General features: G+C 40.8%; 1 protein-coding gene across 3 annotated transcripts in view; it reads left to right on the top strand.

Moving 5' to 3' along the window:
- Positions 1 to 21,960, top strand: part of KLF9 (KLF transcription factor 9) — a 99,042-nt gene that overhangs the window by 18,382 nt on the left and 58,700 nt on the right. For 2 of the 3 annotated variants that reach the window (XM_059889181.1, XM_059889180.1), the window contains exons 2-4: positions 5,544 to 6,407; positions 9,098 to 9,175; positions 9,510 to 9,595. In XM_059889181.1, the coding sequence (XP_059745164.1) occupies positions 5,544 to 5,773 (230 nt within the window). In that variant the 3' untranslated portion in view covers positions 5,774 to 6,407; positions 9,098 to 9,175; positions 9,510 to 9,595. Of the gene's footprint in view, positions 1 to 5,543; positions 6,408 to 9,097; positions 9,176 to 9,509; positions 9,596 to 21,960 lie in introns of those variants that run through there. The other variant, NM_001193214.1, reaches the window with a different exon arrangement.

Here is a 21,960-nt window from a genome sequence, read left to right as displayed (position 1 = left end):
GGGGTTTCTCCAGGCAAGGATACTGGAGTGAGTTGCCATACCCTCATCCAGGGGATCTTTCCAACCCAGGGATCAAACCCAGGTCTCCTGAATTGCAGGTAGATTCTTCACCAGATGAGCCACCAGGGAAGCCCAAGTAAAAAGGCAGCCATAGGTAATACATAAACAATGAGCATTATTGTGTTCCAATGACTTTGTATGGGGACATGAAAACTTGAATTTCATATGACTTTTTCCTGTCACAAAATATTCGTTTGATTTTTTTTTTAACCATTTGGTAAAAGCTAAGTATAAGGATGGTGTTTATTCCAGCAGGTCAAACTTGACCTATGGGTCGAAGTTTGCTAACTCCTAATTTAGATCATCGACCAAAAGCCCCTAATGCTTTTCCAAAGGATCCAAGAAAAATCAAAACAATCCTAGAGCTTTTAGACTAGCAACTCACTTCCAAGTAGATCTATTTTTAAATGCTTGGAAACTGTAAGCTTGAATTATACACATTACATGACTCTAACAAAGGCTACTTATTGGCTCTGATTTGCTCTGGGCCCTGTGGGTGGCTTTCTCCTCTCTTAAGCGCTCAGGGAAAAGGATGTTGGGGCAAGGACAGTACTTTGGGTTAGAAGCAACGAGAACAATCACTTGACTACTGTGAGGGGCAGTGAAGAAAGTACAGCCAGAAGCCAGAATGAAAGTGAAGGCAGTGGGAACGGACCCTGATTACACTTGGAATGTTTGTAAAGCAGTAAACGTATATACTTAGTAGTTCTCCAGTACACACAGCCGGTTCAGGTTTCATGACAGTTTTCCACTGACTATCACTTCCATCTTGCTGAAACAGGGAATGCCTTATTTCTTTTCCAATCTTAGCACATGCTGGAGTGGTCTTCTGACCCATTTTTCCCACAATGGACACAGATTCATTCAAATAAATTAATCCTCATGATGCACTTGAAAGAACACGTGCCGGTGAATAACTAAACCACATTACCACACCCTCAAGGAAACTGCCTCTGATGCGCATTTGTCCTAACAAGCATAGAGAAAACACGGAGCTTTTCCTTGTCATCACTTCCCTCCCACCAGATCATCAAGCAGTGGAGAGAGGGCTCCAATGTAGGGAGAACAGAGAGAGGGGTTTCTGGTCTTTTTTTTTTTTTTTTTTTTACAGCTTTTCATGCTGTAAATTCTAACCATTCATTATATTTTTTAATGTAACATGTTTAAAAGAACACTTCTCCATACAGTCTTCATTGAGGTTAGAGAGGACTTTGCTGCTGTCTGATTCTGAAATAGCCCAGAAATCTTTCCGTGTTCTGGGAAATTCTGAGCAGGATTTGGTCTTATGAGAGACCTGGAGGATGAGCAGACTCAGTACACAGTTGAGGCATTTAAAAGCCTGGCAGCACAGGTAGCACAAAAGTCAGACATGACATTGTCCTTGCCCCAGGAGGCTCAGACTTCTTGGGTTTTGATAAAACCTGCATTTTGCCTTTTGCTCGAAAGTTCTGCTGAACTGGGTACAAATGCTTTTTAATCCAACAGAAGTTACAAAACTGTCGTTTTCAACTCCATGTCATTGGTATTTTCAGAGGATTCAGCTTGAAGCCCCTTCCTTGCACATCATCCGCCTTGGGTAGACCTGGGAATCCACGGGCTTGCTATATGGCCATCGGCTGCTGTGGCTTTTCAGCTTAGAGCTCAGGGAGGAAATATTTATACTTTGACCTTTGTACAGTGAATCTGTGTATAAAAATTCATTTTGCCCACATCGGGTTTCCCGTAAGAGCAGGTAGATTGTACATGGCGTGTCACTGCTGCTCTGCTTAGAGAGCAGCAAATAAAATCTTAGTCATGTATAGATTGTCACAGGGGTGATAGCGGTATTTTGTTGTTATTCTCATTATTTTCACATCTCTGGCACAGGTTAGGAGAAGCTGGGGGAAGGAATCATTTCTGGATGACTCAGCTGCACCACACTGGGCAGCTCCCAGCCCTTGGAGCCTCTCTCTGGGTTCCATGAAGGTGAGGACAGGAGTGAGACAATATTCACTCCTCACACCTACCTAAGGAGTGTCTGGAGACTTTTGTGGAACCCAGAGTTTGTTCCCTGAGTCTGTGAAGCAGCTGCTTTGGGCTGTGCTTGGAAAGGTGTGAGGAGCAGGGATGCAGGTACCCAGAGCTGGGGGTGGGTAACAGTCACAAGAAGAGCAAGCGATTCTCATCCGAAGTAGCTCCTTCTGCCTTTCTGCTTGTGTGTGTCCCTCACAAATGTGGACACAGACTCTCCCCTGCCAGTCTAGGGGGCAGGAGGCCCCCAGTGCTGGCCTGATCATGTCTGGAGGGCGAGGCTTAGCTGCATTTTAAGTGGGACAAGGAAACAGGAGCAGGAATGTGAGGAGAGCAACGATAATGGAAGGGATGTGGAAACACTGAGGAGTGTTAAGCCTGTTTCCTCATTTGTAAAATGGGCCACCTTCATGGGCTGTCATGTAAGAATTCCATGAGATAATACATGTGAAACCATTGTCTGTACATGCACTTTTGTCATTCAGTTCACTTCGATTCAGTCGCTCAGTCGTGTCCGACTCTTTGCGACCCCGTGAACCCCAACACACCAGGCCTCCCTGTCCATCACCAACTCCCAGAGTCCACCCAAACCCATATCCATTGAGTCGGTGATGCCACCCAACCATCTCATCCTCTGTCGTCCCCTTCTCCTCCTGCCCTCAATCTTTCCCAGCATCAGGGTCTTTTCCAATGAGTCAGCTCTTTGCATCAGGTGGCCAAAGTATTGGAGTTTCAGCTTCAACATGAGTCCTTCCAATGCACAGCCAGGACTGATCTCCTTTAGGATAGACTGGTTGGATCTCCTTGAAGTCCAGGGGACTCTCAAGAGTCTTCAACACCACAGTTCAAAAGCATCAATTCTTTGGCACTCAGCTTTCTTTATAGTCCAACTCTCACATCCATACATGACTACTGGAAAAAACATAGCCTTGACTAGACGGACCTCTGTTGACATAGTAATGTCTCTGCTTTTTAGTATGCTGTCTAGGTTGGTCATAACTTTCCTTCCAAGGAGTAAGCATCTTTTAATTTCATGGCTGCAGTCACCATCTCCAGTGATTTTGGAGCCCAGAAAAATAAAGCCAGCCACTGTTTCCACTGTTTCCCCATCTATTTGCCATGAAGTGATGGGACCAGATGCCATGATCTTCATTTTCTGAATGTTGAGCTTTAAGCCAACTTTTTCACTCTCCACTTTCACTTTCATCAAGAGGCTTTTTAGTTCCTCTTCTCTTTCTGCCATAAGGGTGGTGTCATCTGCATATCTGAGGTTATTGATATTTCTCCCAGCAATCTTGATTCCAGCTTGTGCTTCTTCCAGTCCAGCGTTTCTCATGATGTACTCTGCATATAAGTTAAATAATCAGGGTGACAATATACAGCCTTGATGTACTCCTTTTCCTATTTGGAATCAGTCTGTTGTTCCATGTCCAGTTCTAACTGTTGCTTCCTGACCTGCATACTGGTTTCTCAAGAGGCAGGTCAGGTGGTCTGGTACTCCTAACTCTTTGAGATTTTTCCACAGTTTATTGTGATCCACACAGTCAAAGGCTTTGGCATAGTCAATAAAGCAGAAATAGATGTTTCTCTGGAACTCTCTTGCTTTTTCAATGACCCAGTGGATGTTGGCAATTTGATCTCTGGTTCCTCTGCCTTTTCTAAAACCAGCTTGAACATCTGGAAGTTCACAGTTCACGTGTTGCTTGAAGCCTGGCTTGGAGAATTTTGAGCATTACTTTACTAGCATGTTAGATGAGTGCAACTGTGCAGTAGTTTGAGCATTCTTTGGCATTACCTTTCTTTGGGATTGAAATGAAAACGGACCATTTCCAGTCTTGTGGCCACTGCTGAGTTTTCCAAATTTGCTGGCATGTTGAGTGCAGCACTTTCACAGCATCATCTTTTAGGATTTGAAATAGCTCACCTGGAATTCCATCACCTCCACTAGCTTTGTTCGTAGTAATGCTTTTGTCATTATTTTAGTTTATTTTAAAATTTGTATTTATTTATTTTTGACTGGGTATTTCCTCAGTTCTAGGGGCTGTTAATGAACTGGATCTTCATTGCGGTGCATGGGCTTCTTGTTGCAGTGGCTTGTGGAGCACAAGCTCTTAGGCATGTCGGCTTCAGTACTTGTGGGCTTATTAGCCTCGTGGCTTGTGGGATCTTCCCAGACCAGGGATTGAACCTGTGTCTTCTGCATTGGCAGGTGGATTCTCAACCTCTGGACCACCAGGAAATCCCTGCCATTATTTTAGAATAATGTGAGTTCTTCTTTTATGAGAAATATAGAAGAACCTAGGATTATTTCATCCAGATAAGAAAAGAGAAAGGCATGATGGCAGTCTTCAGATAGTTAAGGGACTATTATGTGGCAGAGGGAACAAACTAATTCTTAGGGTTGAAATATGGCCTTCACAGGGAGGCAGGTTCACATCAGTAAGCAGTTTATTACAAAGGATGCTCAGAAACAAGCAGGCTTCCTTGGCAAATATGGGGCTGTGCCACCAGACTTGTTCAGGCAGAAGCTGGATGGCCAGGCCCTCAGGAACTTGAGGGGAGATGCCAGCCCCTGGCAGGAGGTTGGTTGGATTAGATGCTCAGTTCTCTTCCATCTCTACAATGCCAGGAAACTTAGCAAGGGCTAAGGTTTGAATCCTCAGAGAGAACTCATGAAACCAGCAACAGCGCAGAAAAAAACTGGAAAATGTAGTCTCCAAGGCTCTTTGGGGATCCATTGGGTATAAGCTCATTTACCTAACAGAGATGAGTCTCAGCAGTTTCTTCATGGTATTACTTTGTTAGGGCTGCCATGACAAAGTTCCACAGACTGAGTGGCCTACTAGCGATCTCCAGCCTTTTTGGCACAGGGACTGGTTTGATGAAGGACAGTTTTTCCATGGATGAGATAGTGGGGATGGTTTCAGGATGATTCAAGTGCATTACATTTATTGCGCCATTTAATGCCACCACTGATCTGACAGGAGGTATTGGTCCATGGCTCAGAAGTTGGGGGCCCCTGGCTTTTAACAATAGAAATTTATTTCTCACAGTTTTGGAGTCCAGGAGTCCAAGATGAAGATGTTGGCAGAGCCAGTTTCTTCTGAGGTCCATCTCTTTGGCTGGTAGATGGCCACCTTCTCCCATCATCTTCACACAGCCTTTCCCGTGTGAGGTGTGACCTAATCTCCTCTTCTCATAAGGACACCAGTCATTGGATTAGGGCCCAACCTGATGACCTCATGTAACCTCAGTTAACTCTTTAAAGACCCGGTCTCCAAATACAGCTACATTCTGACTGAGGTACTGGGTGTTAGGACTTTGATCTCTGAATAGGGGCAGACAGTTCAGCCCGGAACATAGAGGCCTTATCCTTTGAGTCATGGTGATTGGGTAGTCCACCAGGACCAGCCTGGAGAGTTTTGGTGACCTTTGGTGACCTTTAACCTCTGTCCCTGATTCCCTCCTCTTAGGTGAACGGCCCTTTCCCTGCACATGGCCAGACTGCCTTAAAAAGTTCTCCCGCTCCGACGAGCTGACTCGCCACTACCGCACCCACACAGGGGAGAAGCAGTTCCGCTGTCCGCTGTGCGAGAAGCGCTTCATGAGGAGCGACCACCTGACCAAGCACGCCCGGCGGCACACAGAGTTCCACCCCAGCATGATCAAGCGATCCAAAAAGGCGCTGGCCAACCCTTTGTGAGGTGCTGCCCACCTCAGCCAGGGAGGGACAGACCTGGAAGGACAAACTACTCCCAGCGAACAGACAGACACGTGGGAACCACGGCCCCCAGGAGGCGTGCTGCCAGTATAGGAAGTTGCTGTTCTTTGGTCTCTAGTCTAATTTTCCTCTCCCTGCATTGTTTTTAAAAGCACATTGTAGCCTGAGATCAAAGTCAACACTTGGTCCCCTTGCAGAGGCAACTCTGAACTGTCTCTGACTGTGGGAGGGAAGGCAAATGCTTTTTTTTTCCCCTCTCCTTAATTTTTTTGGGGGGTGGTGGTGGGTGGGGGGAGGGAGTAAGGCCAAGACTGGGGTAGAATTTAAAGATACAACACTGGTGTACATATGTCTGACTGGGTGAGTTGACCTGTGGCATCACACAGTGATTCTGGGCCCTTTCTGCTTGCTGTCTTTCAGAATTGTTTTCTTACCTTTTAATGTAATGACGAGTGTGCTTCGGTTTCTTTAGCAAAACCACTCTCTTGAATCACGTTACCTTTTGAGATACAAAACGCCATAGCACAGCTGTCTTTATGCAAGCAAGAGCACATCTACTCCAGCATGATCTGTCATCTAAAGACTTGAAAACAAAAAAGTTACTTATAGTCAATGGGTAAGCAGTCTGAATTTATACTAATCAAGACAAACCTTTGAAAGGTTACACTAAGTACAGAACTTTCAAACCTTGCTTTGTATGAATTGTACTTTTTGAACATAAGCTGCACTTTTATTTTCTAATGCAGAGGATGAATAAGTTAAATACATGCTTTAAGGATAGAAGCAGACATTCTGTTTGGAAACGCATTATAATCTGCTTATTTTACAGTACATGTTTCCCTGTGAAATGGCAAAGATGTGAGGGCAGAATATATACAACAGATGCTGAAGGAGAAGGAGGGTAGTATTTTTTTTTTAATTTAAAAAAAAACAAACAGAATTTTAGCTCTATTAACTTTTCCAAATTTTCCAATCCTTTTAATTAACCTCATCTTATTGTACCATAATGCCATGAACAGGAGGGCTTTGACTCTGTTGGGTTTTATTTGAATGAGTGCATAATGGTAACTAGCTCTGGGAACGTCTGCTTTTTGGGGAAAAGCATTGTTGGTTACCATCTCATATTCCTACAGAACTCCCACTAACAGGTGCAAGAGTTATGTAAAAAGAAAAGGGGGGGTGAAATGTGAAAAGAAAAATAATACATCCCTGTAAGTAGTGAGTGCTAAGGGAAAATACCACAATGATTTCAGAGGAGACTGCAGAGTCGTCTCTTTCGGAAAAGGAAGGCACATGGAACATGCAGGGATGAAAATACATCACTGTATCTTTTACATTTTACATCAGTAGCCTCACCACTTGTATCCAGGTGTCTAAAATGGCCTCAACCACTACATCCATAATATGCCATTTATCTGATAACATAATTTTGGCCTTTATGTGGTCAGAAAAATGAACTGAGTTTTCATCATTAAGAAGAAACCTCAAATAGGGGATTCAGCAGTGATGGTGGGGGAAATGTTTACATTTCTTTTTTTCATCAGAAGCATTTTCTGACAATTTTATCTAATATTTAAAACAGGGAGCTATGGTGCACTCTAGTTTATACGTGTGCTATGAGATGTGTTGTGTAAACCTGGGGTGCCCACCTATTGGTGAACTCATCATTTCACCTGACACATGCTTGTTTCCAGTTCAGAACCAGTGTGGGCTCTTGCAGCAAGCATGGGTCACAGCTGATTCCAACTTCCAGTACAGTAGCCATCACCTGCACGGCGTTTTTCCTTGATTTGTTTAACCAGTGTAGTTGCATTAGTAGTTCTATAAAAAGAACTGCTTTTAACATTAGGGACTGGGATCAGTCCATGGGATAAAAAGGAAAGTGTTTTCTCACGGGAAAACATGTCAGGAAAAATAAAGAACACTTTCTACCTCTGTTTCAGATTTTTGAAACGCTTATTTTAAACCAAATTTTAATTTCTGTGTCCAAAATAAGTTTTAAGGACATCTGTTCTTCCATACGAAATAGGTTAGGCTGCCTGTTTCTTACTGAACTCATGGAATGGTTCTGCTTGTGATCCTCTGCACGCTGCCTTTTAATGAGTGAGGAGTTTGGGGTTGCCTAGCAACCCACTAACTTGTACAAACTCATCTTTCCCTCACAGAACGAAATGAAGGAAAACCAAGCAAAGTCAGTGAAAGACAATCTTTATAGTTTCAGGAGTAAATCTATATATGGCTTTTGTCCAGCACTTGGATGGATGTAAATGCAGCAACTTGTTTAAAAAAAAATGCACAATTTACTTCCCAAAAAAAGTTGTACTTGCCTTTTCAAGTCGTTGAAGAACTCACATTTGATATTCTCTTATATGTTATAATAATATAACGTATAAACTCAAGGCTTTTTATTCTTTGTGATAACTCCTGTTTTAACACATAACAAAACAGGAACCAGCATTCTAATTAGATTTACTCTATCAAGATATGGTTCAAATAGGACTACTAGAGTTCATTGAACACTAAAACTATGAAACAGTTACTTTTTATATTAAAAAGACCATGGATTTAACTTTAAAAAATCCAAATGCAGGATAGTAATTTTTGTTTACTTTTTTAACCAAACTGAATTTTTTGAAAGACTATTGCAGGTGTTTAAAAAGAAAGAGAAATTGTTCTATCTAATACTGTAAGTAGTTGTCATATTCTGGAAAATTTAATAGTTTTAGAGTTAAGAGAACTCCTCTCCTTGGTTAGGGAAGAAGAGAGCCCTTCACCACTGTGGAACGATGCCCTGGCTTTAAGGTGTGTAGCCCTACATCATGCTTCTTTTGAGAATTATATTTGGTAGTTATAATTACAGAAACTGATTAGTTGTCAGTTGCAGGTAGATTTAGCACAGTACTCATCACTCTGGATAGATTGAGATGTTCTTTCACAACAGATAAATGATCTGTAACACTGTAAGATACTGATCTTTACAACTGTTTAATCAGTTTTATTTTTGTACAGTATTAGTGACCTAAGTTATTTTGCTGTCCCATTTTTGTAAATCAAATGAAATTATAAGAGGATTCTGACAGTAGGTATTTTGTACATATGTATATAAGTTGTCCAAATAAAAATAATAAATGATAAAGATCAAATTGTTCCAGCCATTTGTGTTCTAAGAGGGGTGTGTTTTTGTCATACTGGAGGTTACCTCTTTAACCAGTGTTCCCAGGGTTTTATGATGAGTACAAAGATGATTTACTTAGGCCCTTCAATGTGAGATATTTGTGTAGACCTGTCTGTATTTACTATTCACAGACCTCTGAGGAAGGAGATGGAATGGAGGCTGCATTAAACTACTGTATTATACTGGAGGGGAATATTTATATTTTTCAGGTAAATCACTTAAAGAGGTCTATAAAGCTTTTAACTATTCTGGGGTATACTAGGAACTAGTCAGAGAACATTACTCAGATTATTCTCTTGAGATATGGTATTGATAAGAACTCAAATTGGAGTCTCAAAGGCAAAACAGTAAAACCATAAAACCAAGTGAAGATGAACACCAAAGTGTGTGTATATGTGTGTGTAATTTCATCTAAATATTCTAAAATCTAATCACAATATAATCTAGTATAAGTAGATACTAGCTAGCTAGTATTTATTAAGCTTTCATTGTGTGTCACAGTGCCAAGCGTTCAGTGCTTTTTTTCTCATTTTATCTTTACAGCAGCTCTGTACAGCTCCTTACAGAAGATACCACTGTTATCCACATATTTCAGATGGAGGAAATTACTAACTTGCTAACACATTCTAGTAAGTGGTGTAGACCATATTTAAATCTGGATCTGCAGAACCAAAGCCTCCGTCTTTCTGTGCCTACTACAGCAGGTTATTCACATTTGATCCATGTCATTGAGCAACTGTTAGTGCCACGCATTGTTGTCACCGAGGATACAAAGGTGACAAAAGCACACAAAGTCTCTTCATTCGAGGAGTTTATGAGTTAGGGGATGAAAACCCAAAAATGAGTAAACAGAGTGTCCATATAATTTCAGACGGTGGTAAGCAGTGCAATGAAAATAGAGTTGGGTCACTTGGGTGTTGGGGAACGCCTACTTTAGGTTGAGTCTCCCTGGGAGGACTTAAACGTATGAGCTGGGAGCTGGGTGACACAGAGGAGCCAGGCCTGCAGATATAGAAGAAGTGAGAAGAGCCAGTGCGAGGAGTTTGGCAGGAGGATGATCAGGATTTTGGAGGAACTCGAGGAAGGGGTGGCCGGAGTATAAACAAGGAAGATGAGAGTGGATGGGGTGGTTGGCACAGGCCAGATTATAAGGCCTGTATCGCAGGTTACAGTGTAATGTTTGATTTTGATTCTCAGAGGGGGAAATCTCATGGAAGGTTACAAGCAGAAGAAGGTTATGATCAGATACACGTTTTTCAAGAAGCTCTTTCTGGGTGTGGGTAGAAAATGGATTTTAGAGGGGCAAGAATGGAAGCAGGGAGACTGGTATTAGTCCAGGCAAGAGATGATGATTATTTGGCTCAGTGGCGGTAGGAAGAAGTGAATAGTTCCAAAAATGCCTTGGGGGAAGAATCATTTGGACTTGAAGATGTTAGGATGTCAGGGGTGAATGATAAAAAGCTCCAGTCATGACCCTCAGGTTATTATGGGCTGAGCAACAGGTTAATGCAGTTGGATGAGGTGGAGGAAAGGAGATGGCTGGTGTGAAGGAAAGTTGTAGACTCGTCTGTGGACATATTGCCCGTAGACATCACAGGGACGTGTTGAGAGAACAACAATTATACATACTAGTTTAGAACTCACAGAAGTGTGGACTGGAGATTTGGAAGTCACAGGCATGTTTGAGGTAACTGAAGCCACAGGAATGGGTGGGATCACCTGTGGTAGAATAGAGAGAAAGTCTAGAACAGAGGAGAAGGGAGGGGGACAGAAAGGTAGCTGAAGAAGTCACAAAACTTAGAAAGCTGCAGGGTCCTAGAATAATGCACTGGGGTTCCCAGGTGGCTCAGTGGTAAAGAACCCGCCTGCCAAACAGGAGATGCAGGTTCGATCCCTAGGTCAGGAAGATCCCTAGGTCGGAAAGATCCCTTGGAGAAGAAAATGGCAAGCCACTCCAGTATTCTTGCCTGGGAAATCCCATTGACAGAGGAGCTTGGTGGGCAACAGTCCATGGGATCACAAGAGTCGGACATGACTTAGCGACTAAACAACAACAGAATAAGGGACGGGGTGGGGGTGGGGGTGGGGGTGGGGGAAGATTAATCAATTCTGTTGAATGTCACTGGGAGCTGTAGTAAGACTAGTGCTAAAATGTGTCCAAAGTATTGAGATGAGGTATTTGAGGTAATTGGTGAAACTTATTAGTGCTGCATTAGAATAGTGGAAACAGACATCTGGTTGGGGAGGGGGAAGAGTAATTAAAAGGTACAAAATCATAAAATAGTTATTTCTCGTACAATTTGCAGAAAATTTAAAAAGCAGAAAGAGCCTTGATCAATACATAGCACAAGATAGGAAAAAGAAAGGAGATACAGAAACAGACAAAAATAAGGAAAGTAGAATCCACATGGCACCTAAATTTCCTTATTTAAAGTTAGATTTTCAGTTGAATCAAAATATGAAATTGTGTGTGTGCATATTTCACAAGAGCGTCACTTAAAATGAAATAACAAGGATTATCTTTATCCAGTAAAAATAAGTTATTTTTTTGTTGGCCTTTGCCTTGTTTAAGAGTTGTCATATTAAAATCAGAATAGAATTTAATGAAAAAATGGATGAAAGAAGGGATTACTTTATATACATCTTCAATATTCTATATTGAAGATGTAACAGTGGCTAGTAACATTCCATCAAAATACACGAAACAAAAAAAGCCAGGAGAATATCATGAAAACTACAGAATTGCAATCTTACCTAAATAAGAGACGACTTTGGTAATATACATCTTTTCAAATATTTATGAAATGTGTTAAAAAATATAAGATACAAGACAATAAGTAACAGAGATTACACTTTCTGACTAGCAGGCAGTAAAGGGAACAATTCATAACAAGTTGTCACTCACCTAGAGCCAGACATCCTGGAGTGTGAAGTCAAGTGATCATTTCTATGATCAAAGCTAAGAGGCGGTGATGGAATTCCAATTGAGCTATTTCAAATCCTAAAAGATGATGCTGTTTAAATGCTGCAGTCAATATGCCATCTTATTTGGGAAACTCAGCAGTGGCCACAGGACTAGGAAAAGGTCAGTTTTCATTCCAATCCCAAAGAAAGGCAATGCCAAAGAGCATTCAAATTACAGTTGCACTCATTTCAAATGCTAGCAAGATTATACTCAAAATCCTTCAAGCTAGGCTTCAACAGCACGTGAACTAAGAACTTCCAGATGTACAAGCTGTATTTAGAAAAGACAGAAGAACCAGAGATCAAATTACCAATGTCCACTGGATCATAGAAAAAGTAAGGGAATTCCAAAAAATCATCTGCTTCATTGAGTACACTAAAGCCTTTGCTGTGTGGATCACAACAAACTGGAAAATTCTGAAAGAGATGAGATGGGAATACCAGACCACCTTATGTTCCTCCTGAGAAACCTGTATGTAGGATAAGAAGGAACAGTTAGAACTGGACATAGAACAAGGGACTGATTCACAATTGGGAAAGGAGTACCTCAAAGCTGTATATTGTCACCCTGCTTATCTATAACTTATATATATATATATATATAAGTTATATAACTTATATATAACTTAACTTATATGCAGAGTACATCATGCCGAAATGCTGGGATGGATGACTCACAAGCCGGAATCAAGATTGCTGGGAGAAATGTCAACCACCTCAGAAATGCAGATGATACCACTTTAATGGTAGAAAGCAAAGAGGAACTAAAGAGCCTCTTAATAAAGGTGAAAGAGGAAAGAAAAAACTGGCCTAAAACTGAAAATTCAAAAAATGAAGAACATAACATCCAGTCCTATCATTTCATGGGGAATAGATGGGGAAATAGTGGAAATAGTGACAGATTTTATTTTCTTGGGCTCCAAAATGACTATGGACAATGACTACAGCCATGAAATTAAAAGATGCTTGTTCATAGGAACAAAAGCCATGACAAAACTAGACAGCATATTAAAAAGCATAAAATAGCTTTGCCAACAAAGGTCCATATAGCCAAAGGTACAGTTTTTTCAGAAGTCATGTATGGATGTGAGAGTTGGACCATAAAGAAGGCTGAGCACCAAAGAATTGTTGGTTTTGAACATGTGGTGCTGGAGAAGACTCTTGAGAGTCCATTGGATCTCTCTGGGAAATCAAACCAGTCAATCTTAAAGGAAATCAACTCTGAATATATATTGGAAGGACTGATGCTGAAGCTGAAGTTCCAATACTTTGGCCACCTGATGTGAAGAGCCAGCTCATTGGAAAAGACTCTGATGCTGGGAAGGATTGAAGGCAGGAAGAGAAGGGGGCAACAGGATGAGACGGTTGGATAGTGTCACTGACTCAGTGGACATGAGTTTGAGCAAACTCAGGGAGATACCGAAGGACAGGGAAGCCAGGCGTGGTGCAGTTCATGGGATTGCAAGGAGTAGGACACGACTTAGCATCTGAACAACCACAGCAACATCTTAATTCTTAACGAAAGAGAAAATACAAATTATAATCAGTTTAAGTCAATAAAAATAAGAGAAAAAACTATATATCCAAAATATACCCAAAAGCTTTACTTAGAAGGAAAATTCAGAGCCTTTGTTGTTCTTTAGTCACTAAGTCACGTCTGACTCTTTGTGACCCCATGGACTGTAGCGTGCCAGGCTTCCCTGTCCTTCATCATTTCCTGGAGTTTTATTATATGTTTTTATTATTATCCATTAAAAATAAACCAAACAATCAGTTCAAGAAGCAAGAAAGTGAATAAAATCTGGGAAAAGCATGAAGAAAGAATAGATTAAACCTAAGAGGTGGATCTGTGAAAAGACCAAAAAATGTCCCTTTTGACAAAGCCAAATGGCAAAAATAGAAAATCTAAATAAATGCATGATACTACAAATGAAAAGAGATTAACTATAGATATTATAATAATTTGGGGTATTTTGATTAAATGACTTTCTTAGGAGAAGAACAATTTTGATGAATAGTACAGTATAGACCAAAAACTATAAACAAAGTTAAACAAATGTCAGAGAATTTCAACACCTAGATAATTTTATAGGCAAAATCTTTCAAATATTTAAGGAACCAATATCTTCTTTAGAATTTAAACTGTTAGAACATAAAGCATAGAAAATGATGGGAAACAGTTCATTTAGGAAGCTAGTTTAATCCTGACTTAAAAGAATCGTCAAGAATATTTTTTAAAAGAAAAATAATATAGGAGAATTTGCTCTACCAGGAATTACAGCCCATTTTAAAGACATAAGAATTTAATATATAAGAGTGACACTCCAAGTCAATGGGGAAAGCATGAATTAGCCAGTGTTTAGCCAGTTAATTATCTAAAAACTATATACCAAATTAACTCCTATATTAAGTATTTAAATAGAATTATTAAAGCACTTGAATAAAATATAGGTGAAGATCTATATTCCTCAAATCATGCTTTGAGAAAGAACTCAAATATAAAAATCTAAGAGTAGAAGTCAATATCAGAAAATTAGTAGATTTAACTAATAATGTGAAGCTATTATAAAAAATTAGCCTAAACAAAATTGAAAGGTACAGATATGGAAAAGTGCACCTCAAAAGGGTTAGTATCTTTAATATATATCTTCTTACAGGTCAGTATAAAAAAACATTTAGAAAAATTCAAATAATATGAATTGACACTTTAAAAAATGATAAAAATAGTCAAACATTTAAAAATGTTCACTATGCTTTCAGTCAAAACCACAATATAAGAAAAATGAGTTACAGTTATATTTTGGAGAAGGAAATGGCAAACCACTCCAGTATTCTTGCCTGAAAAATCCATGGGCAGAGGAGTCATGGGATTGCAAAGAGCTGGACACGACTGAGTGACTGAGCACACACAGTTGTATTTGAGCAAACACAGTTGTATTTGCCTAGGCAATTAGTGAAGATTTAAAAAATAAAGCACCCATTTTGTCAGAAATTAGGAGAGATGGGCACATTGTTAGTAGGAACCCAGACTGGCACATGTTTTCTAGGAGACAATTGGGCCACAGAATTTAAAAACTATAAAAATGTTCTGAAGACTTAAAGAAGCAGTGTCTGGAAGGGAGGTTGGTACAGGGCATCCATGCTCCTTATATTGTCCCTCTCCAGCTCACTCAGGCTCCCATAATATCCCACCTATATTCCTTGAATAGCCTCCTAACTAGTATAGTTTCCTCCGTATTTTCTTTTAACATGATCATCTGCTTTGCCACGTCGGTGTTCTAAATATAAACCATCTATGTTCTTTTGTTTTGCCAGTACCTCCCGTGTTCCTGTCACTTAAAGGATTAAGGTCAATATTCTTAATATGGCTTGCAAGGTTCTCCATGTCCTGACCCCTGCCAAATTCTCTAGGCATACCTTTTACCCTCACTGTTTTGCCGTCCACTCATAATACCCATCTGCTGATAATTTTTACAGATGTTACTTCTATTCATATTCTTTCAGTTAGTTCAGTCCTGTCCTCCCCGTCCCCATCACTCACTCTATTTCTTTGCAGAGAAGGCTCTGCGTGCATGCTTGCTAAGTTGCTTCAGTCATGTCTGACTCTAGAGTCCTGTGGACGGCAGCCTGCCAGGCTTCTCTGTCCATGGGATTCTCCAGGCAAGAATACTGGAGCGGGTTGCCTTTCCCTCCTCCAGAGGATCTTCCTGACCCAGGGATCGAACCTGCATCTCTTACTTCACCTGCATTGGCAGGTGGCTTCTTTACCACTAGTGCCACCTGGAAAGCCCTAGTGAAGGCTGTACCTTTCTTTAGAAAGCTTTCTATGACTTCCTGGGCTGGATTAAGTACCCTCCATTTGCTCCCACAAAACACATTATCTACTCCCCCACGATACTTTTGTGAAATTCATTCATGTCACTGTAAGTAGTTGTAGTTTGTTCACTCTCATTTCTCTATTCAGTCATCAAAATATTTCACAATTTTCACAATTGTTATTGAATAATTACTCCAGATACTGGGTAATGTGTGTAGTGCTTCTGTTAGTGTTCTTGTGCATGTGTTTTGGTAAACATGCACTCATTTCTGTTGGGTGTATATCTACGACTGTACTTGCTCAATCATAGGAGGAGGTAGGCAGAATAATAAAAGCAGCTGTTTAGAATCCTTGCCCTAATGATAGGTTTTCCAGGTGGGCTTTGTAATAGGGAGATAACCAGGTGGGCCTAATATAATCACAGCTGCTTTCAAAGCAAGTGCTTTCTTCCTCTGGGAACAGACGAGGGAGTCAGATATGAAGCGCAAGGAATACTTGCTGCGTTGTTGGGGGCTTGAGGATACAGGGGTCCACCTTTCAAGGACTGGAAAGTGGCCTCTAGAAGCAGAGGATGACCTCAGCTGGCCCCCAGCAAGGAAACAGGGCATTGGCCCTACAACATCAAAATCCTGAATTTTGCCAACAGTGAGTTAGGGATGTGGGGTTCTCCCCAAAGCCTCTAGATGAGGACTCATCCTCCCCAACGCCTTGATTTCAGCCTTGTGATATTCTGAGCAGATCACCCAGCCACGCTGTGGTGGACTTCTGATCTACAGAACTGTAAGCTAAAAATAATTTTGTTCTTAAGTTTGTGGTAATTTGTTATATAGCAGTAGAATACTAATACGTAGAATTTCCATGTATTCGTTTTAGAAGACGCTGCCAACAGACATTTATGAGAGTTTCAGTCGCTCTATAAAATCAATATATGTTGCTTTTAGGATAGTCACAAAATACAAAGCATCTAGTAAAAATCTGCCTGATTATTGAACCTAAGTATTAGTCATTAGCAAAACAAAATTAAAAGTGAAATATAGCATTCAGTTTCTCATGTAAAATATTATATAAATTATAACATCCATTTCTTAAAAACTTTAAAAATATTCATATCCTTGACCAAGCAATTGCATGTTCAAGGAATTATCATGAGTGTCTGTGAAGGTTGAGTTGCAAAAATGTACCTGGTGGTATATATTGTTTATAATAGTGAAAACTTGAAAACAATCTCCATATTTAGTTCTAACTCTTTAACAATGGAATATGGTACATCCATTACAAATGATACAGAACAGCTTTACACCAAAGATATTCTGTAGAACGTTAATTTTCCAAATGTTCTAGAAAGATTCCATGATTAAACAGGTTAAATCAGAGATACTCCGGGCAAAGTGACCCAGGTTTCTCTACTGGAGCTCTTTGCCAACCTTTGGTCTAATCAAACAGCCATTGTTAACGTCTGAGGCTGGGACAGTACAGCATTGCACAAATCTATTTGATTATGGTCAGTTTGCTTTGTTTTCTGGGACATTTTGCAAATTAGATTTTGGGAAATGACACAAAAACATGTTCATGATATATATATTTTGTGCAAAAAGTGGTATGAATAGCATAGTCCTACTTTAACATATAAAATGTAAAGGATATTATACAAAAATGTCAATGTGATTATGTTGATGGGGAGTTTTTATATCCCTTATCTGTATTTTTCTAAAGTTTCTATAAAATTAATATAGGTTACAATTGTAAAAAAGAGAGAAGAGGAAATACCAGAAGTTAATCTACCTACCATTTCTTGGAACAGCAGTGTTAAAGCCGTAGCCCTCGCACTGGGGTTTACCTGCTATATGGTCTGGCTGAATTAAATTAATGATCTGCTGCTGGGCTGCCTGTCTCTACCATGGCAGGCCAATCTGGGGCTCAAACGCTCCAGTCAGTTTGGGTTGATCTGGGGTGGCCTCTGGGACTGTTGCGCCAGGAGAGCAGCGAATTCTTGCATTCCCTCCTCTGTGCTCTAATTCAGGCACGCCCGGTTGCCCTGGCACTGAAGGTCTGTCTTCCTGAGTTTCATCTCTTCCGAGTACAGCTTCTACTCCTCCGTTCTTCACTACCAACTCAGGTCTTCCCAGGTTGCAATACCACACTGAAGGTTTACTGAAAAGACCAACCCATGTTCAAACCCTACCTGAGGACCAGGTTGAGGCACTTAATCTTTGAGTCTCACTTTTCCTCAACTATGAAAAGTGTATATGTAATGCCATAGTATTAGTAACACATTATTACTTACACACATTGTAATAGTACTGTTGTGAGGAGTAAACCAAGATTTAAACACAGTACTAGGTTTTCAAGAAATATTGGTTCTTTCCATCTCTCACTCCTAGAGTTAACATGGCCATCCATTAGTAGTAAGAGCTACCACCTGGTTGCTTTCTCGTGGGTGGGGCCTGTTTTCTTTGCCTTTGTTTATGAAAGAACTTGAAGTAGGTTGAGCAGGTGTTGTTGACATTGGTGTCAGCAAACTATGGCCCCTGGTCAAATCTGGTCCATAGATCGTTTTTATCGTCTGCAAGTTAAGAATAGCTGCTGCAGTTTTAAATGGTTGAAGAAACCAAAGAGAATTTTATATCAGACACTTGATATAAAATTCAAATTTGAGTGTAAATTTTCACTGGAACACAAGCACTCACTTATTTGCATGTTGTCTATGACTGCTGTCATACAGTGTCTGTTGAGTATGCATGACAGAGACTGTACAGCCTACAAAGCCATGTTTACCATCTAATTCTTTGCAGAAAAAAAAAAACTACTGACCTCTACCCTAGGCTCTTTCTTTCTTTTGTTCTTTCTTAAAGTAATGTTTACTTATTTTGGCTGTGCTGGGTCTTCGCTGCAGCTAGGCTTTCCTCTAGCTGTGGTGCTCGGACTTCTCATTGCAGTGGCTTCTCTTCTTGCAGAAGATGGGCTCTAGGGTTCGTGGGCTCAGTAGTTGTGGCTCCTGAGCTCTAGAGCACAGGCTCAGTAGTTGTGGCTCACAGGCTTAGTGCTCCACAGTGGGGTCTTCCCAGATCAGGGATCAAACTCATGTCTCCTGCATTGGCAAGCGATTTCTTTACCACTGAGCTACCAGGGTCCTTAGGCTGCTTCTTAAGTATTTCTTAAAGATAAGCCTTAAGAGACATCGTGCTCATTCAGTTCAGTTCACTCACGTCTGACTCTTTGCAACCCCACCGACTGCAGCACACCAGGCCTTCCTGTCCAGCACCAACTCTCGGAGCTTGCTCAGGCTCATGTCCATTGAGTCGGTGATGTCATCCAACCATCTCATCCTCTCTCGTCCCCTTCTCTTCCCACCTTCAATCTTTCCCAGCATCAGGGTCTTTTGAAATGAGTCAGCTCTTCACATCAGGTGGTCAAAGTATTGAAGTTTCAGCTTCAGCATCAGTCCTTCCAATGAATATTCAGGACTGATCTCCTTTAGGATTGACTGGTTGGATCTCCTTGCAGTTCAAGGGACTCTCAAGAGTCTTCTCCAACACCACAGATCAAAAGCATTAATTTTTTGGTGTTCAGCTTTCTTTATAGTTCAACTCTCACATCCATACGTGACTACTGGAAAAACCATAGCCATGACTAGACGGACCTTTGTTGACAAAGTAATGTCTCTGCTTTTTAATATGCTGTCTAGGTTGGTCATAACTTTTCTTCCAAGGAGTAAGGGTCTTTTTATTTCATGGCTGCAGTCACCATCTGCAGTGATTTTGGAGCCCAAGAAAATTAAGTCTGCTTCCACTGTTTCCCCATCTATTTGCCATGAAATGATGCCATGATCTTTGTTTTCTGAATGTTGAGCTTTAAGCCAGCTTTTTCACTCTCCTCTTTCATCAAGAGGCTCTTTAGTTCTTATTCACTTTCTGCCATAAGGGTGGTGTCATATGCATATCTGCTGCTGCTGCTAAGTCGCTTCAGTCATGTCCGACTCTGTGCAATCCCATAGACGGCAGCCCACCAGGCTCCCCCATCCCTGGGATTCTCCAGGCAAGAACACTGGAGTGGGTTGCCATTGCCTTCTCCGCTGCATATCTGAGGTTATTGATATTTCTCCCAGCTATCTTGATTCCAGCTTGTGCTTCTTCCAGCCCAGTGTTTCTCATGATGTACTCTGCCCATAAGTTAAATAAACAGGGTGACAATACACAGCCTTGATGTACTCCTTTTCCTATTTGGAACCAGTCTGTTGTTCCATGTCCAGTTCTAACTGTTGCTTCCTGACCTGCATACAGGTTTCTCAAGAGGCAGGTGAGGTGGTCTGGTATTCCCATCTCTTTCAGAATTTTCCACAGTTTATTGTGATCCACACAGTCAAAGGCTTTGGCATAGTCAATAAAATATAAATAGATGTTTTTCTGAAACTCTCTTGCTTTTTCCATGATCCAGCGGATATTGAAAATTTGATCTCTGGTTCCTCTGCTTTCTAAAACCAGCTTGAACATCTGGAAGTTCACAGTTCACATATTGCTGAAGCCTGGCTTGGAGAAGTTTGAGCATTACTTTACTAGATGTGAGATGACTGCAATTGTGCAGTAGTTTGAGCATTCTTTGGCATTGCCTTTCTTTGGGATTGGAATGAAAACTGACCTTTTCTAGTCCTGTGGCCACTACTGAGCATTCCAAATTTGCTGACATATTGCGTGCAGCACTTTCACAGCATCATCTTTTAGGATTTGAAATAGCTCAACTGCAATTCCATCACCTCCATTAGCTTTGTTCATAGTGATGCTTCCTAAGACCCACTGGACTTCACATTCCAGGATGTCTGGCTCTAGGTGAGTGATCATACCATTGTGCTTATCAGGGTCATGAAGATCTTTTTTGTACAGTTCTTCTTTGTATTCTTGCCACCTCTTCTTAATATCTTCTGCTTCTGTTAGGTCCGTACTATTTCTGTCCTTTATTGAGCCCATCTTTGCATAAAATGTTCCCTTGGCATCTCCAATTTTCTTGAAGAGATCTCTAGTCTTTCCTGTTCTATTGTTTTCCTCTATTTCTTTGCATTGATCACTGAGGAAGGCTTTCTTATCTCTTCTTGCTATTCTTTGGAACTCTGCATTCAGATGCTTATATCTTTCCTTTTCTCCTTTGCTTTTTGCTTCTCTTCTTTTTACAGCTATTTGTAAGGCCTCCTCAGACAGCCATTTCGCCTTTTTGCATTTCTTTTTCTTGGGGATGGTCTTGATCACTGTCTCCTGTACAATGTCATGAACCTCCATCCACAGTTCATCAGGCAATCCACCTATCAGATCCAGTCCCTTAAATCTATTTCTCACTTCCACTGTATAATCATAAGAGATTTGATTTAGGTCATACCTGAGTGGCCTAGTGGTTTTCCCTACTTTCTTCAATTTAAGTCTGAATTTGGCAATAAGGAGTTAATGATCTGAGCCACAGTCAGCTCATGGTCTTTTTTTTGCTGACTGTATAGGGCTTCTTCATCTTTGGCTGCAAAGAATATAATCAATCTGATCTCGGTGTTGACCATCTGGTGATGTCCATGTGTAGAGTCTTCTCTTGTGTTGTTGGAGGTGGGTGTTTGCTATGACTAGTGCATTCTCTTAGCAGAACTCCATTAGCCTTTGCCCTCCTCCATTCTGTACCCCAAGGCCAAATTTGCCTGTTACTCCAGGTGTTTCTTGACTTCCTACTTTTGCATTCCAGTCCCCTATAATGAAAAGGACATCTTTTTTGGTGTGTTAGTTCTAGAAGATCTTGTAAGTCTTTGTAGAACTGGTCAACTTCAGCTTCTTCAGCATTACTGGTTGGGACATAGACTTGAATTACTGTGATATTGAATGGTTTGCCTTGGAAACGAACAGAGATCATTCTGTTGTTTTTGAGTCTGCATCCAAGTACTGCATTTCAGACTCTCTTGTTTACCATGATGGCTACTCCATTTCTTCGAAGGGATTCTTGCTCACGGTAGGAAATATAATGGTCATCTGAGTTAAATTCACCCATTCCAGTCCATTTAGGTTCACCGATTCCTGAAATGTTGATGTTCACTCTTGCCATCTCCTTTTTGATCATTTCCAATTTGCCTTGATTCATGGACCTGACATTCCAGGTTCCTATGCAATATTGCTCTTTACAGCATCAGACCTTGCTTCTATCACCAGTCACATCCACAACTGGGTGTTGTTTTTGCTTTGGGTCCTTCTC

Source organism: Bos taurus, chromosome 8 (assembly GCF_002263795.3).
Source record: "Bos taurus isolate L1 Dominette 01449 registration number 42190680 breed Hereford chromosome 8, ARS-UCD2.0, whole genome shotgun sequence".
Lineage (NCBI taxonomy): Eukaryota > Metazoa > Chordata > Mammalia > Artiodactyla > Bovidae > Bos > Bos taurus.
This window is presented reverse-complemented; position numbering and strand designations above follow the sequence as displayed.